This window comes from Hippocampus guttulatus, chromosome 14, assembly GCF_054856545.1.
Source record: "Hippocampus guttulatus isolate MCC_2025c chromosome 14, RoL_Hgut_1.0, whole genome shotgun sequence".
Classification (NCBI taxonomy): domain Eukaryota; kingdom Metazoa; phylum Chordata; class Actinopteri; order Syngnathiformes; family Syngnathidae; genus Hippocampus; species Hippocampus guttulatus.
The window spans coordinates 16,647,369-16,665,173 of NC_141274.1; the positions used below are offsets into that span (position 1 = coordinate 16,647,369).

The following is a 17,805-nucleotide window of genomic DNA, read 5'->3' on the forward strand; positions in this document are numbered from 1 at the left end:
CAAATGGGCTAACCAGTTGTTCACCGTGTCGCCACCTGACATAGCAAAGAAATATTTGTACCTTCAACCTGGACCTCCATCGACATCCACTGGGCTAAAACTAAAACACGTTTAAATGTTGAAGAGCTCATCAGCAACCCAAGCTGTCACTCATCTACTACGACAGCAATCAGCTACAACAATAAGTAAGCACATGTTTATCAGCTGAGGTTAAATGGTGACAAATAAACTACCGTCAACACGAAAAACCAAACAAAGCATCATCCATTTTCTTTTACACTGAGGCTGCACGACTCCGCTATCCGTGCAAGCAGCAGACTCATGAGTGAGTTTTAAGTGCGTCTGTACCAAAATAGAGACATTGTCGCTTAAATAATACAAACCACATTAAAACTTGTGTAAGAGATGTTGTATTTTGCCCATGTAGGCATAACGTGATGGCGAACCGCACGTTGTAGTAGTAGGGATGGTAGTGAAGTTTTTCCTTGCTTGTCAGCGACCAGTGTTGATTTTGACAAGAAATTTTAATTTTGCTTTAGTTATTGTCTTTACACTACAATTAATTAAAGTTTTTGTTATATTTTAGTCATGTGATTGGATTTTAGTTTTAGTCCAATTTTAGTTGATGACCACAGAGCAATTGTAGTCAACTACATTCATATAGCCAATGTTTTCCTTCGGCATCCATTAAAACTTTTATTCAAAAGAATCATGTTTTTTTTTTCCTGCGTTTGAAATTGCGTGGCGGCCACTTCCGGCTAATTTTGCGTGGTCCCCAGCCGGGCCGATTGATATCGCTCAGCACAGCGTGAAGCTCCACCAACTGTGCTGATTGAGCGATTTATGTCCCTCTCTGGCAGCGACTTATTTTAACTGCAGTTGCAGCGTTGCGCCACTACGGAGGCACTACATCAACAGCGGTGCACAGGAAAGACCTGAAGCAACTACCGATGAAGAAACTGAGCGAATCGTGTTTTTTCCCGCTCGTCGGTGTTGTCCAGATTTTCCCTAGCGAATGCAACAAACAAATTGCCTTTTTTTTTTGTTGCATCCAAGCATGTCGTGTTAAAAGTTTCCTTTGTGTCAAAGTAACGTTTATGATTTTTAGCGTTGCAGATACGGCTGGGAAAATCAGCCACTTTGGTAAAATGTGACCTCACCTCGGCCAGGCTACCTAAATATGTTTCCAAATAGGAGCGGATGAACACAAAGCCAATGTGTACGTGATTGAAACAATACTTTTCATTCCTCTTTTCAAATCGTCTCAAAAACACAGGAGCCAGTGGCTTTGACAAGCAGTGGCTAAATCAATTTAATTTCAGTCAGTGTTCAATCAGCCTGTCATGCATGTTTTTTGGAATGTGGGAGGAAACCGGAGTACCCGGAGAAAACCCACGCAGGCATGGGGAGAACATGCAAACTCCACACAGGAAGGGCGGAGCTGGAATCGAATCCGGTACCTCTGCACTGTGAGGTCGACACGCTAACCACTCGACACCGGGCAGCCAAAGCAATGAATAAAAGTGCATATTTGCTTCAGATTAATTAAAATGAATATAACAGGGATGGCAATGGCTAGTGATGAAAAAAGCGGAAAGGGGTGTGGCCTGGACGGGGCGACCAATAACAACAAGTAAGACATCATACACGTCCAATCGCAGGGCTGTTCACAATCGGAAGATGGAAAGACTGATCGGGAGAGCTCGTGAAAACTCGACGATAAGGTACCTGACCCCCCCTAAAATTTTCTCAACGGATTTAGACGATTCACAAAAATGATCAATTTAAGAAATAAAACGGCGGATTTCCGCGTATCTGCGGAAAATTGCCATCCTTGATATAACCATGTTTGAACATGGATCCAAATAAAGTGAAGTGCACATTTCTTGCTTCAACAATGCTGGGAACACAAGCATATCATTTATTTACTTTGGTTCATTTTACGGAAAGCACTTCATGCTAATGACTTTTGCTCTCTTAGGCTTTTCCCAATGAGGTCAGCTGTGGCACTGAAGACTCTCACAATGTTAGCAATGGCTGTACATTGTATAAATGTCTCAAAGTTTGTCGTGTTCTGCCCATGCATGACTGTTCAAAACCGTTTCTTTAAACGTAGTCTTTTTTCCTTCATCGTGGAACGTGAAATGGCAGACAAATCCTCTCGTCGCTTTCTACCAGCTATGGATATTCTCTCGCACTTCCTCCAACAAATCTTTCTCATCTGCAGTACTTTCTTCCCGAGAGTCAGTGACTGCCTTCCGTTCCCCTGCTCCAGTCAGCTCCTGATTGGTTCTCATCTCGCTTTGACTCGTCTGTTCCATTTTCTAAGTGGCTCTTTTCTCCTACTCTCGTACTTCTTTCTGATTGGATTTCGTCACCGTGGTTTTTCCTTTCGTCTGTTATTTGTTGAGGAAATTGCCAATCGATTTAGTTATCGTTGTTGTGTCAATGAATGACTTCTATTTTTGTTTTTCGAGTTCGTATTTGTCTGAAAAATATACATACAGTATTGGTGACGAAATGAATGACGAAAAAATTTTGTCAATGAAATTAACACTGTCTACTGCAACACAGTGAGACAGCGAAAAGTCAACCGCAACTTGGCAAAGGACGACTGTAATGCAGCTAACCGTTGAGTTCTTAACTTCCACCACTGCAAATCGAAATGCGGACCTTTCTCTGTATCATCTTGAGAAGTTTACCACATGGCTTTCTCGCCAGCCGGCTGTCTGACCTCTATTGGAATCTTCCACTGCGCTGCTGTTTACTCACAAACCCGCTATCAGCAGGCGGCTAACGTTAGTGACTATCTTGAAAGGCGCTTATAAATAAAATGTATTATTATTATTATATTGCAAACCTGCCACTTTCAAAGGCATCTTAGATTGGCCAATAAATGTTGGGCTTCACGGGGAAAAAATGGAAGAAGTGAAAGATGAACTGCAAAGAGGTAGGGTTTTACTGAAACACGACACACTGTCAGTCTTCTGTACACACGATACCACAGGTGTCAAACTCTGGTCCTCGAGGGCCGCCATCCTGCATTTTTTTTCAATCTGTCCCTGTTGCAACACACCTGATTCAAATGAACACGATCGATATCAGGCTTCGGCAGAACTTGCTAATGACCTCATTATTTGAATCGGGTGTGTTGTAAAAGGGCGAGATGGAAAAGATGCACGAAAACAGCCCTGGAGGAGAGGAGTTTGACACCTATGTGCCATACTAGTCGAACAACTCAAAGTGTGATGTGATGCTCTGGCATCTGCGTAAGCTGCGGACACTTAACCAGGCGTCTTCCCGCTGAGCGTGTGGTTAATGAGCGACAGAGATCAACAAACGACGGCTGTGTTCGAGGGTCTCCTGAGGTTTTAGACTCACATTAGCCAAGTAGATGGAGTGAGATCAGTGTTGACACAAAGAGCCATTGAGCAAGGCAAGGCATTTTTAACATGACATTTGCCCGGTTTTACAGTGCATCGGAAAGTGTTTACTGCGGTTGACTTTTTCCACACTTTTGTCTTGTTGCAGTCTTATTCCAAAATGGGATAAATACGTTTTTTATATACAGTGGACAGTATATATATATATATTTTTTTATTGATCGTTAGCTGATGTAGCGGCCTGGCAATCCGGTGGTTTGCGCGTCAACCCCACAGTGCAGAAGTCGTGGGTTCGATCCCGGCTCCAGGCCTTCCTGTGTGGAGTTTGCACATTCTCCCCGTGCCTGTGTGGGTTTTCTCCGGGTACTTTGGTTTCCTCCCACATTCTAAAAACATGCGTGGCAGGTTGATTGAACACTCCAAAATTGTCCTTAGGTGCGAGTGTGAGCGTGGATGGTTTTTCATCTCTGTGTGCCCTGCGATTGGCTGGCTACCAGTTCAGGGTGTCCCCCGCCTACTGCCCAAAGACAACTGGGATAGGCTCCAGCACCCCCCACAACCCTTGTGAGGATAAAGCGAATCGGAAAATGGATGGATGGATGGGTTAGCTGATGTGCTGTGGTTTCCTGTAGTACTTATCTAAAGACAGTGGACTACTGCGTCCTCGCGGTTCGCCACCCGTGGATTTACATGAACGATTTCGGTCAATATTTTCAAATTATTTCTTTTTAAGGGGGCAGGTTTGTTTTTTTCTCCCCATTTACCCTGTTTTTCGTGAAAATGCATACTGAATATTTATATTCAGTTAATGTATTTTGACTGGGCTTTTTTGGGGGAGGGGTCATAGGAATGGAAAAAGTTGGATATACAATTGCAGGAAAAAAAAAATGTCTTCCCTTCATGAAAATCCCCCTTCATGAATTGAGCACGAGGGGAAATGAAGCTCATTTGTCGTGTAACTGTGTCTCTGATCACTTTTGCTTGTATTTATCAGTTTAATGCAGGGGTGGGCAAACCTTTTGGCTCGGGGGCCGCATTGACTTTTAAAATTTGACAGAAGGGCCAGGTCAGCACGAGCTATGGTACATTAAAAAAAAACTGCATTTGTTGACAGTCCATATCAAACATCAACAGAACAAAAGCATGCAAGTACTGTATTAATATATATTTTTTAAATGACAACAGTGTTGTTGATGACCTATTTTAGCCTGTACATTGCTGCAGATGGGTTGTGATCAGACCAGTAGAAGTAGAGCGATACAGAGGTACTCCACTTGGTCGAAAAGATCCCCCCCACCCCTCCCAGTGTTCTGCAACTTCAAGTCAATGCGCCGCCTGGTGGTGAAATGCCTGTCATTACAAGTCCAATTGAAATGAATGCAATCATTCACATCGAACCTTAATTGTGGACCAACCTTCGGCGGGCCGGATTAAAAAGACCAATGGGCCGGATTCGGCCCGCGGGCCGTAGTTTGCCCACACCTGGTTTAATGGATAAAGACTAAAATAAGAGGAGCCTCAGTGTGTTGTTGACACAGCATGACCCCCGTGAGGACTTTGCACCAACCCCTGGAGACAAGCAGGCTGCGGGATGTGCACTTCACGCCAAATACCTTTGAAACAATAACACTGCTGCGGCACACTCGTTCACTTATCCAGTCTGACATTAATGCCACTTCCTCCTATACGTTCCTACAGGGATTGTGTGTATGTGTAGACTAGACACAGACACACACACGCACACACGCACACAAAGAAGTAGGTTTAACAGTTAAAAAAAACAAAAAATAAAGTCCCCCCCATCCCTCTATTCCCATAAAGCCATACATCAACCTGCCTCACAAAAATAAAATACATAAAGGGGAAGGCTACTGAAGTCCATCTGAAACAGAAGGGTGTCATACTTCGACACGCATCTAAAAAAAATAACTTTTTTAGGTTTCAATCCTATTGGTTTTCTTGTTCGTCTGCACGTTCCCCAACCAAGTTCAGCACTGGAGTTATCTTTTATTGCTTCTTGCACTCTTTTTTTCTGCTTTTCTATCCCAAGGATGGAGCAACAGATTTTATTTTCATGTTACCCAATCAGGTTCCAACAAGTGTCATCTTCTGTCATTGAATTTTGTGCTCTCTATTCTCCATGTTTATCCCCGGATCCTCCAACATGTCCTGTCCTCTGTTATTGCTTTTTGAGCTCCATTTTCTCTTTTTTTTCTCTCTCTCTTTGCCACTGAACAGGTGTTGTTGTCTTTTGGGCTCTCTTTTGTCCTTTCTTTATGCCGCAGACTCCCAAACACATTGCAAAAGAAATTTGGGTCGTCTTTCTTTGCTGTTTTGCTCTCGTTGTTAATCCCCAGTTTCCTTCACTGGGTTCCAACAAGTGGTGTCTTTCATTATCGTTTTTGAACGCGGGTTTTTCCTTGTTTGCCCCCCAACCAGGTCGCACAAGGTGTCGTCATCACTAGAGCTGGGCAAGTACCGATACCAGGTATCAGTATCGGGCTGATATATATTTTAAGGTATCAGGTCCTCTACGGGCTGCTGATAGCGCAGACACGATACTAGAGACAAAATAAGTAAAAATATGACATTGTGTTCTCCTTGACAGTCGTTGGTGCAAGAGACACATCGGCGAATCATCATCAGAGTCAGAAGGTAAAGTCTTTGTCCACGTTTTTGTCACTGTGTCAAATGAAATGTTATGCATCAAAAGTGCTAGCGGTATCGGTGAGTACTCAAACAGTGAATACTGGTACAGGAATCAGTCTGAAATAAAAAGTGGTACTGTATTCAACATCCATAGCCATTGCCATTCGTGTCTTCAGTCATTCCCTCATTTCTCTCCGTTCGTCCTCTTTTCAACTAAGCACTGCCCCGTGGCACTGCAAATAAATAATGCACTAAAAGGGTAATCTACTGTCTGGATCAATCGATTATCATCCCCTGTTGCACGTAACCCCAAGGAGGAATGGTTTCCTTTATTTACGAAGGGAAGTATTGTTTCAACCAGGAGTGGCTTTTTTTTACATTAGAGGTCCCCGTGTACAATTTTTTTCCTCCAACAAAAGCATCCTGGAGTGTTCTTATGTAATCTGCTGATGATGCCAAGCCTGACCGCAGCACTGCGCCATCACACCTCATAGCCACATTTTTAACTACAATTGATTTGGTTTAAGGCCCCGTGTCTTTTAAAAACACAATAACGCAGCGTCAAGATGACACCTGAACGAGCCGATACAAAGAGGTGTGACAACCATTTGACTCTTGCATTTTGTGCTCCTCATCTATTCTAGTAGTTGCGGCAGTCGTTCTGTGACTGACTGGATGGAAGTGAGGCCAGAGGCCAAGAACAAGTCTGAAGGGAAAGTGTGTCTGTGGGGCCCCTGAGAAAGGAAGTGGAAGGGGAAAAAAAAAGAGAGAAAGAGAGTCTGGCACCTCTGGACACATCTCTACTAGCAGCTGGTCCAATGGAAGACAAACCAGCACTGTGCAGATATCTACAGCAGTGGCGATTGCTCTCGGACTGCAAGGGAAGCTCGGCTTCCCCTAAAATGTCAAAGAATAAGTGATCAAATATATGAATGTAAATTTCATTGTGTGTACATGTCATTGACTAAATATGCGCTACAACGTGGTCAACTTTTGTTCTGAATCAGCTTCTTCTTACTGGTTACGACGCGACTCCCTTCTCATTCATTCCCGCAGCTTCGCTGTGCTTTAAACGGTGGACGCTGAGCTTCCGCAGAGCGTCAACTGCCCGGACGCCGAGCGTCTCGAGAGTTCAGGGTAAGTTGTCCCAATGCGTTTAACGGAGACGAGTCATTGGATACAAGCTGGTTTTTGTCCCGCCCACGGACTCTCGGCGTCTCTGGGACTGGATGGCAGCGGGAGGGTACCGGACGCCAGGCTTTTCTGCATCAGATTGGATGATCTGTCTGAGTCTGTGTGCCAGTTTGATTGACATCGAAATGAGCCAATCACCGACCTTTTAGTGTAGGCATCCGTGTGAGCAATCTTTCAATTCGCATTCTGTTTTGAGTTGAGCTGGAGACTTCTAACCATCTTAGCGACACTCTTTGTTGTAAACAATTAGCGACAAATTAATCTTTTATTTCTGGTGGGTTTTATTGTAGTTCCTGTAGTTGTAAGACACAAATTAAGTCCCCGGAAAAGACGCTTGTTGTTGGTATGACAGGGTCACTGATCATTTTCTTGAAAAGGAACGGAGAGTAGAATTCACGTATAAATAAACGGACACATTTTATGATGTCGGCCAAAATTGAGCTTCCCCTCTTTGACAGACCAGCATCTGCCACTGATCAACAGTATGCATAACGTGGCTCTATTGAATTGATGCACTCCATAGGTTACTGTACATTGTGTAGCACTAACTTTACCAACGACATGATGCAATTTGCTAGCGCTATTCATATGGATATTGTTACACTCTGTGTGGTGAAAGTCCAAAGCCCCTTAGGCAATATGCTAATGGCCCCAGAAATCTGTTTGACTTGACACGGAGGTAGCGCCGATGGAGGGGCGGCGCCTCCAAAAAAATTTTTTTTTTTTTTAAATCTCACCAAGGGACAGCACATTGGGAAAGGGCAGCCCTGCATGCGCCACAAACACACAGTGTAGTGTACGAAGGGCCACCTCCATGAGTAAAAATGCTTTACAGGGGCTCACTTTGTCCGTTCCACATGGTCTTCAAGAGGGCATTGCAGCAGAAGGTTCCGCCACTGAGGAGCAGCACACAACTGTTGGTGACAGGTGACCCGCCACCTGTCAACAAAAGGGAACTCAAGAAGAGACATCCATAAGGAGAAGATGCTGGGAGGTTACATTGCTTTTAAATGGAGGAGGCACCAGGTGTGTGTCAGGTTTCGAACTTCAAAGAATACTGGTCAACAGTAAATTTTAATAGAAGATGGCTTCAAGTGTCCCGGAATGTATCTTTGACATGTCATGTATTTATTATTAAGAAAACCTCATGTGTTTGAGAAAATAATACTCTGGCAGTTTGGGATTTAGTGCAGAAAAAAGGTCGGCTGGAAACGTTCACCTGATTCAAAAACACATCCGAATTTGTTGACCATTGTAATTGAAGTGAAAAAGGATACCTCCAAAGTCAAATGCATTCCAAAACTTCGCATTAATTTAAAAAAAAGTTTTTTGTTATTTTTTTTTAAGTGTAACAAAAGTAGAAGGGTGATGATAACCACAAAACAAAAAGGGGCCAGGCTGCTTGGTGAAACATGACCTTGCTGATGTCAGCAAATATTGGGTTTTAGAAGGGCACCTGTGATGGCCAAGATTAAGAATGTACTAATAACCACACGAAAAGAAAAGGACTTCACGGAGCTGCAGGGAAATGGTGTCACTACATGATATAGTATGGGCAATGAAATGACATTGCAACCACATTGACAAGTTGATGCTGATGCTCATGACTAATAGCATGGTGGCTAATGTGTCTCGCACAAAATGAGCACTCCACTTTGCCAATGAACATTACATATTGATATTTGGCACTACTTACAGTGAAATGGGCTAGCTGATAACCTCTGACTGCTAGCATCTTGGGCGCTAGCAGCTGTTAAAAAACAGAGTAGCAATCAAGAAAGAGTGAACAGCAGTGGCGGTCCTAGCTTGAATGGCACACTGTACAAGACGCTCCTTTAGACCCTCCCAACCCCCCATCTCCAAAGCAAGAACATGCTCATGCACCCCTGACACAAACAAGACATGTTCTACAACCAGCATACCTCATGTCCGCCATCTAACACACAAGACTTTAAGACAAAGATGTCAGGCTTAGTTGACATATCGAAAACTTCTTCCTCCAGCATTTACTAGCAAAATACTAAAAGACACCTTATAACGTCTCCCACAAGGGAATGCAGATTCCCCATACTAGTGATGGGTCCTGCAACACCGATGTGTCGACGCACGTGCCGAGCTCACAGAGCAATCCCTGCGTCGGTGCGCGTACTGTTTCAAGACGATCATGAGACCAATACATGAACTGCGTCGACTCAGTCCAGGAGGCGTCGACGCCGCAAAAGCCCGCCAAACTGTGTTTATAAGGAAGTGCATTGAATGACGCGATGCCGCCTGCCGAAACAAGCCAGACCTCACCCTCACTCGCTTGTCGTAGTACGTGCATATATATTATGGAGCAGCTCCCGGGGAAACGCAAATTGTCCACCGTGTGGTACCATTTTGATCTCCTTTTGGAGAATAAACTATTTATTCAAATCTCCTTGTCTCACCAAGTGCCTTTCAGATTATTGACATATCTTGTTCCATTGTAATTCAAATTAATTTCAAGGTAACTCTTAGTTTACTGTTCACATATTTGATTGCAGGTGAAATGTCGAATTTGACATACAGAAATATCATATACCAACAAAGGCACCTCTGCAACTACATCTGGCATGTTACTCATCATTATTAAATGCCAATTTTGTTAGGTTTAGTTTTTTAGATGACCTGTGGCAACATTTGGTTGATGAGGTAGGGAGACTAGGAAGAAGTGCAACAGCAGATGCTATATCTGAGGTCCAGCGATACCTGGCAGAGGGGAATGTTGCACGCAGTCAAGACCCGCTGTTATATTGGAAGAACCAACACACTACTTTTCCAAACCCCTCCCACCTCGCAAAGGAGTTCCTCTGTACGCTGGCATCATTAGTGCCATGTGAGCTGTGTTCTCCACAGTCGGGGAAATAGCATGCAAGAAACGCAACAGACTCAAATTCAACTTATTTTTCTGAATAAAGATTTTTTGAAGACAAAGCCCACAAGCATCCTCATTCACATAATTTTCACATTATTCAAACATAATGAATAATACAATATGAATGCATAGATGTCAATGATATTGGATACACTTCGTCATCAAATCACTCCGTTCAGTCTGTCAAGCGATTTTGAAAGTCCAGCAGGTGTCAGTGGTCAGTGACACAGTATCAACACAGTACCAATAGAGTGTGTCATTGTGTCAACACGCTTCATGACGCCTCATGGACCCATCACTACCCCATGCAAATGCTCATGATTTACATAATAATGCCCCAAAAAATAAATAAAAATCCATCGTATTTTGGGTGAGGGCGTGTTTCTGCTCACCAGCAAGCTCTGTAGAGGCCTGAAATGATCATGAACAATTGAATCAGGTGTGTTGGAGTAGGGAGGGGTCTAGAACAGGCAGGATATGGCTCTCGAGGAACCAGAACTACCTATCCCTGCTGTAAATAAACAGGGATTTAGGAAAGCAGTAGCAAGCGTCAATACACAACAATTGCATAACACGTCCACCGTAGTCGTTGTGACTTTCAGCTAGTCCCAACATGGAAGAATTACACTTTATAAAACTAGTTGATTTTGTAAGTTGTTCTATCAATGTCTACATCTGACACAGTGCCATATTTTGCTATTGAAAGCACAAGCCCCCAAAAATTTATTTGAGTGGGCTTGAAAAGTATTATATTTCATTTAAAGGGGGAAACTTGATGTGTAGTGGAATAAATGAAACTCACACCTCAAGGAACCACTGAACAGTCGAGCCTTGCAGGGACGGCCCACTAGTAGCGAAAATCCGCCCATTACTGACGCTGACGCCCATTGAAATGCATTGGGGAAACAACAAAAACCCTCAAACCCCCAAAATTATTTTTTAACACACTGACATACCTCCAACATGCTATTTGCACAAAGCACGATGATGAATACATTTCTACTTAAAATCCGCAAGTAGGTGAATCGGCGAAAGCTGAACCGCGAGCATGCGGGGGTCCAAATATAACTTCCACGTTCAAGGATATGATCAGGCCAAAAGTTGTCTAGCGTGCCAGAGAGCGTGCGCGGACGGATGTAGTTTACCTCGACCGCTGCAGCTCCATGGCAGAGTTGGCGATCGGTCCGCCCTCCAGGCAGTAGTTCTGGGATCCTTGTCTGGAGTACGCCACGGGCGGCACCCCCGGAGTGTACGTCTGCAGTCTCCCCCGGGCCGAGGCGGCTAGAGCCGAGAGAGGGGAGCCGTACGTGCCCGCCGGAGCAGCGAACGCCGGAGTAAAGGGTTCACCATCGCCGGGCTCTGAAGCGGCGGATGCAGCCGAAGCCACCGAGGTGCTTCGGCTGCTGGCCACGAGAGCCTGGTTGGCTAAGGCGGTCGCGGCAGCTGCAAGAGCGGCAGTCGAGGAGGAGGAGGCGTCAAAGGTGGAGGTAGAGGCGCCTCGTTCCATCACGCAACTCCGGACTTCAGACTCTCGTTCCTCGACGACGTCCTCCGCCTCCTGGCGCTCGCCCTGCACAGGTCGCCCATCCAGGGAGATGTTGTTGAGGAAGGAGAGCGCCGCTTGCCTCCGCCTCGGGTCGATGCGTTTCCGCGTCTGCGAGTTGTTGATGCGGTGGCCGTGAAGAAGCGTGGCCGTGGCCGTGGAGGGGCCGCTGTTGCTGCTGCTACTCGCGGCCGTCGCCATGCTTCGCCCTCCCGCCTCCTCCACCACCTCTCTCTCCTCACCTACGATGCATCGAAGCGTGCCTTCAAATATTCAGTACTTGGGTGGGTGTACATAACGCCGACGTACACTGTCCGTCTTTTTAACTGCACGCGTGGAAGTGGGTTGAAAACAGCCAGGTCACGTGGTTACAGCAGATACTGTTGGCAAGGGGTGCGTCTGGACCAATCAGGCGCCCTCTTTTTTCCTCCACCCTTTTTCTGGCTGTTCAAGAGCAAGTCGACGCGCAACACGAGTGTTAACTGTTGAGTGGCACAGGTTGTTACAAAAGGTACGACTGTGAGCAGACGACTTGTGAACGTGCAGCCCAATGGCCAATGAGTAAAGGAAATTAAGTTGTGTGCAGTGCAATCCCGTCCCCTGGTGGTCGGAAGGAGATGGCGTCATAATGGCGGCTCAGTAAACATGTCAAAGGACGTCCTCTGGTGGTACAAGTGAGCAGCGTTTGTTTCTTTGACAGTCGCACTGTCATTTGGAAAGTTGTCATTAATAATAATAATAATAATAATAGATTTTATTTATAAGCGCCTTTCAAGACACCCAAGGACACTTTACAATAACAAAAAACACAAAATAATACGGGTTGAGCAGCGGCAGCCAAAACGCGCCAGCGTTCACTCAACCCAAAAGTCAGAAACAAGGGAGGGACAGGGGGAGAAAAAAAAACCCACGCTCGAACTACCCTCATTTGAGGATAATTTGAGTGAGGCAAAAAACTCCTGCACAAGCATATGACAGTTACAACAGGTCACATGACATAAACAATGAAGACGGTGAAACAAGGGAATGTATGAGGGAGGGGGTGATGGTGGGGGACTAGCTTCCGTATGTAAACCCAAATACACTCGGTGTACGATCTATTGCCATATCATCAACATCTCCATTTCAATAACTGATGATTAACACGTCGGGTTTTGTGTTGTACAATGCTCAAGTAATTGATCACAATTAAAAAATGATTTGATTGTTAATTTTAATTTAATTAACTTACCGGGTACTTGTATTCCATTCATGTTTACTGATTTCTTCTTTATAATTTAGCCAACTTTAAAAAATAAAAACAGTCGATTACAGTAATCCCTCGCTATTTCGCGGCTCGTTTATCGTGGCTTCAGTGCATCGCGGATTTTTTCAAACATATTCATTAAAAATATATATTTTTTTCCATATACATGGAGTACAGTTCTGTATATGTTGCTCTATGTGACTCGCTGTTGTTTTGCAGCTTCTCGCGGAACGTTTGCGGACTTTTTGTGGACTTAAAAAAACAAACAAAATTTATATGTTTATTGGTTGCCACTTAGCGGATTTTCGTTTATCGCGGGTGGTTTTGGTCCCCATTAACCGCGATAAACGAGGGATTACTCTGTATAACTCATTCATTTACTTTTCTGCCCTGAGAAATAAAATTTAAGTAGGGACCATTCATTTGCAAAAAAATTTGTGCTGCTTTCTAAATGCGTTATGTGTGTAACACGATATAAGAAAACTGCAATATTTGGGAATCTCTGATCCTGGTCCTGTTCTGAGCTATGATTTATGGTTTTGGTGGGTATCGGTGGACTTCAAATTGGGTTCCAGCACTCTTGAAGTTTAGAAATGACTGCATATTTAGGGTTGGATTCGCAGCCTATCAGGAAAGGTGCCAAATTGTTAATGTTGTTTTTTTTAATTGTGTATCCACTATTGTCTTATTTTACACAAAGATAATTCGTTAGCTCCCATAGAGGACGAAGGAAATCGGAGAGTAAATGCACGACCACAAACATCTACGGAGCCCCAGACATGACATGGGATTTTTTTTTTATATCAAATATGGACACAGCATATCATTCATTGAAAGGCAGGTGTCGTTGAGTAGTACTCACTGAGTACTACTCAGTTCTCATCCGTCGCCTACAATATTGTTGATTCGATTTTTTTAAGGGTTTTGTCGAAGGTCTTTGTATTTTATTTTCAGCCTAAAAGAAAATTCAATTTGAGTCCAGCGTATTTTTCGCCTTCCTCTACTCTACCTCTTATTCAGGGGTAGGGAACTCTGGTTCCTCGAGATCCATATCCTGCCCGTTTTAGATCCCTCCCTACTCCAACACACCTGATTCAATTGTTCATGATTATTTCAGGCCTCTACAGGGCTTGCTGATGAGCTGCGTTTGAACCAGGTGTATTGAAGTAGAGAGGGATCTAAAAAAGGCAGGATATGGCTCTCGAGGAACTGGAGTTCCCTACCCCTGCTCTAACCTCATACAAATGTAAGATATATACATTTGTATCGAATGGCGACAGATTAGCGTTTTCTGCACACTTCATATTTCAACTACTTAACCCCCCGCCCCCCATGCCATGTGGCCTCTTTTCAACTTGGAGCACCAACGATTTTGACCAGTAGGTGCTGCTGTTGCCCAACGTTACAACACTCGCACGCAACTGGTACATGCCGAAAAGACATGGCGAGTTTCCATTTCAACAACGTTATGGTCATTTCCTCTCTGTCGTGAATGCTTTCACACTGTAAAACACGATTTCAGCACACCGCAGCAAGGGATGTCAAAAAGTTGACGTGAGCGTCCGAGCGCAGGAGAAACACTCAGCTTCCTGTGTTTGTGCCGAGCTTCCTACTCGAGCAGCTCATTGTGAAGCTTGCTGCGCATGATACTTAAAGTATGCCACTTGCAAAACGATGAAAAGACATAAAACAGCCAGCTAGCACGACTCACTGTTCCCGAATGGCCCCTTGGGAGTATATAGGAACCAATGCTCACACATCAAGTAACCGGAGATATAATGTCTATTATATCATATCGTATCAGAGGAAAATGACAGAAGCACATTGGAGACTTTCATTGATTTTATGTTTTGTGTGAGAGTGAATGTTTGTTTGTCTTTCGGTACGACCAGTTCAGGGTGTACGCTGCCTTTCACCCGAGTCAGTTGGGCTCGCCTCCAGCACATCGAAAGAAGTCAATAGTTCATTCTCGAAAAATGTGAATTTCGCAGTTCATTGAAGCAATTAGATGCGTTAGAAATTCACATTTTTTCTCGAATGCCTGTCATCATTTGGAGGCTGCACAAATGAAGGAAAATTTAGTACAATAAAAATCACCACGTCAGGAAAGTTGCAAACAGCCTTTTGACATTATACTAGTTACATTCTAACATAATAAACACATTTCTGGGCACTCGTGTTACCTGTGTCTCCACTGAATAGAAGGAAGGGACATAACGCTCCTGTAATGATTCATAGAGAGATAAAGTGCAATGAAAGTCAAAGTTGACCCTACAGAAGGAACTGCCAACATCACTCGGTATGCCTGCAAATGCTAATAAAGTCTCATTTAATCTAATCAAACCTGCATCTAGAATTGTGCATCCCTCAAGAACACAGTGCTCCTTTTTAATTATTGCACTGGTTGACACAGTTTTCCAACATTTTTCAAGTGGAAATGCTGCATCTTGTTTTCATAGTCCCGTAATCACGATAATATCTCTAATATCATTATATATTTAGTAATATTTTAGAATTATGGGTTAGGTTCAGCCACAGTTGGAATTTCTTTCTCTAACGTCATAGTTATAACTTATATTGTATGCTAAAATCCGTATTGCACACGCTTTTATTAGTTGCATTTAAAAGCCCTAAAAATAAAAAAAATGTGAAGTGCTAAAAAAAAAGACATTTTTAGAAGCGGCGTCAAAAATGCATGGAGGAATACATGAAGCCATCCCTTTTGACAACTGAGCAGTATTATTATTGCGACTGTAATATGCAGCGGTGTAAAGCTGCACTGCATCCCACTGAGACCTGATCCAAATATTTTGGTTGCCTTGTTTAGCTTTATGGGAGGATCAAACTATTAAAAAAGAAAAAACAACTCGGCGCCAGCTTGAGCCACTGCAGGGTACGGCAATTAAAATGCCTGTCTTCCTATTTTAGGGTGATGCTGTCACTCGCCTTGGTAGGACTCCCACACACAAACAATTGTCATCCTCATCATGCTAATGCTCTAATTTGTGTCATTGAACTTTGGCATATTCCCTACCGCAGGTTCAAATCTATCAGCATTAGCGGCCTTGCTCTGATGAAGGCTTTAGATAAGAGCCAGCGTGTGGGGCTTGTCCTAATGGAGTCGGGGGAGGCAGAGGTAGATGTGTGTGTATGTGTGTGTGTGGGGGGGGGGGGGGGGGGGGTTGGAGATCTTATCAGAGGAATCTAAATGACACTTATACAGTCGGTGGCAAGGATCATCCCCTTTCACAATTGGCGCACTGACAAATGATCGTGTGAAGTTGATGTGGAAATGATTCTGTGTTTAAAGTGAGTCGCCATGCCCTTTTTATAGCTGCATGGCTGCTCCTCAAATTCCCTGTAAATTCCAATGGGCCTTATGCATAATGAGATGGTGGCTGTAATGAGCATGCCAGGCCTCTAGTTGGCGATGTTGCTTTGTAAAGAAACAGTACATGCCAGGAGATGGGAAAAGGAAAATATCCATCCATCTTATTCCTGAGGGCTCTCACGGAGGAATGAGAATGCACGCCACTTCAGGTAAGAGACTTCCAGTAAAATGTTGCTCCAGTGGTACCTCTACTTTTGAAATTAATTGGTTCTGGAAGAAATTTCTTCACGTGAAAATTTTGTAAGTAGAGACGCGTTTTCCTTGTAACTGCCCTAATCCGTTCCAAACCCCCCAAAATTCAGACATGTTTTCAAAAATTTAAAAATGCATCAAAATATGCAACAAATACATGTTACAATAAGATTATTGCACAATAAATGAGAGTTGTTCATAATGTAGAAAACAAAGAATAGAATAAAAATGATGGTCATTTAACTTAACTGCGTCCTCATCGTTTGCTGCTCTCTTTAGTTCATGTTCTCTCTCAGAAGTGGATTTTGCCTGGCGTTTTGTAAAAACCTGATCCAAGGACTTTTGCTTTTGTGGGCTTTTAACAATCCTTCGAAAATGTCCAAGGCAAACATCAGCATAGTGAGCAATCGCCCGACTGGTGAACACTTTTTCTGGGTGATTCACGTTCACGTAAAACTATCGGAACGTCTCATGGCCCGAGGGGCGAATGAAGAAGATGCCGCATAGACACAGATCGATCCATTTATCTATCTACACACATGGACACATACGGTAGAGGTCCCTATTAGCCAATGGGATGCCAGGAAGATGTGAGGTAATAGCCAATGGCAGAGCAGCTATTCTTTTCAGCTATTGTATGTTGCGTTCAGGAAATTCAGAGCTGCTACTAGCAGCCCATACTGTATTTTTACCTTTCGTATCTTGACATTTCTTTCGTAACAAGAGGCAATATTTTCCTGTTGAGGCGTTTCGTAACTTGAAAATTTCTTATGAAGAGATGTTCGTAAGTAACCATTGTATTTATTACAGCGTGTTTCCTTTCACAAAACTGTGTAATTTGAAATTTTTTTCATCATGAGCCCTCATTTGCGTTGAAAAATGTCTACACAGCTGTTGGCGCTTGTATTAACCAGCAAATGAAGTTGCATTTGTGATTACTGAAGAGCAAAGTTTTGAACCAGTTCACCGGACGAGGAAAGATTGTTGTTGTGGCAATCGGAACACAGACGAATTAGTCTGCGAGTCTTTGAAAAGACCATCGCAACATTGTGACTGTGCTCCTCTTCATTTTGTAGATGCTGCTGCAACCTGCTTGCTTGCATTGCAATGTTATGATTAAAGTTTAAAGAGACCCATTTGTTTCACTTTAGACTTATTATGAAACCAATTTGTCACCTTGGTTTGATACCTCAGTTTAGTTCCATCAATATCTAAGTACTTGATTGACGTTTGATTTCTTGAAGCATTTAATATGTTCTTTTTGTACATTTGTTTTTAGGTATTGGATTCCAAGTGATGTTTGCTGTTGTT

At 43.5% G+C, this 17,805-nt stretch overlaps 1 protein-coding gene across 3 annotated transcripts in view; it reads right to left on the bottom strand.

Moving 5' to 3' along the window:
- Window positions 1-12,081, bottom strand: part of cables1 (Cdk5 and Abl enzyme substrate 1) — a 29,130-nt gene extending 17,049 nt beyond the window's left edge. The window contains exons 1-2 of one of the 3 annotated variants that reach the window (XM_086130092.1): window positions 11,268-12,081; window positions 8,070-8,165 (exon numbers count right to left, since the gene is read on the bottom strand). In XM_086130092.1, the coding sequence (XP_085986218.1) occupies window positions 8,070-8,165; window positions 11,268-11,866 (695 nt within the window). In that variant the 5' untranslated portion in view covers window positions 11,867-12,081. The remainder of the gene's footprint in view (window positions 1-8,069; window positions 8,166-11,267) is intronic. The other 2 variants (XM_086130094.1, XM_086130095.1) reach the window with 2 other exon arrangements.
- Between the last annotated feature and the right edge of the window lie 5,724 nt (window positions 12,082-17,805).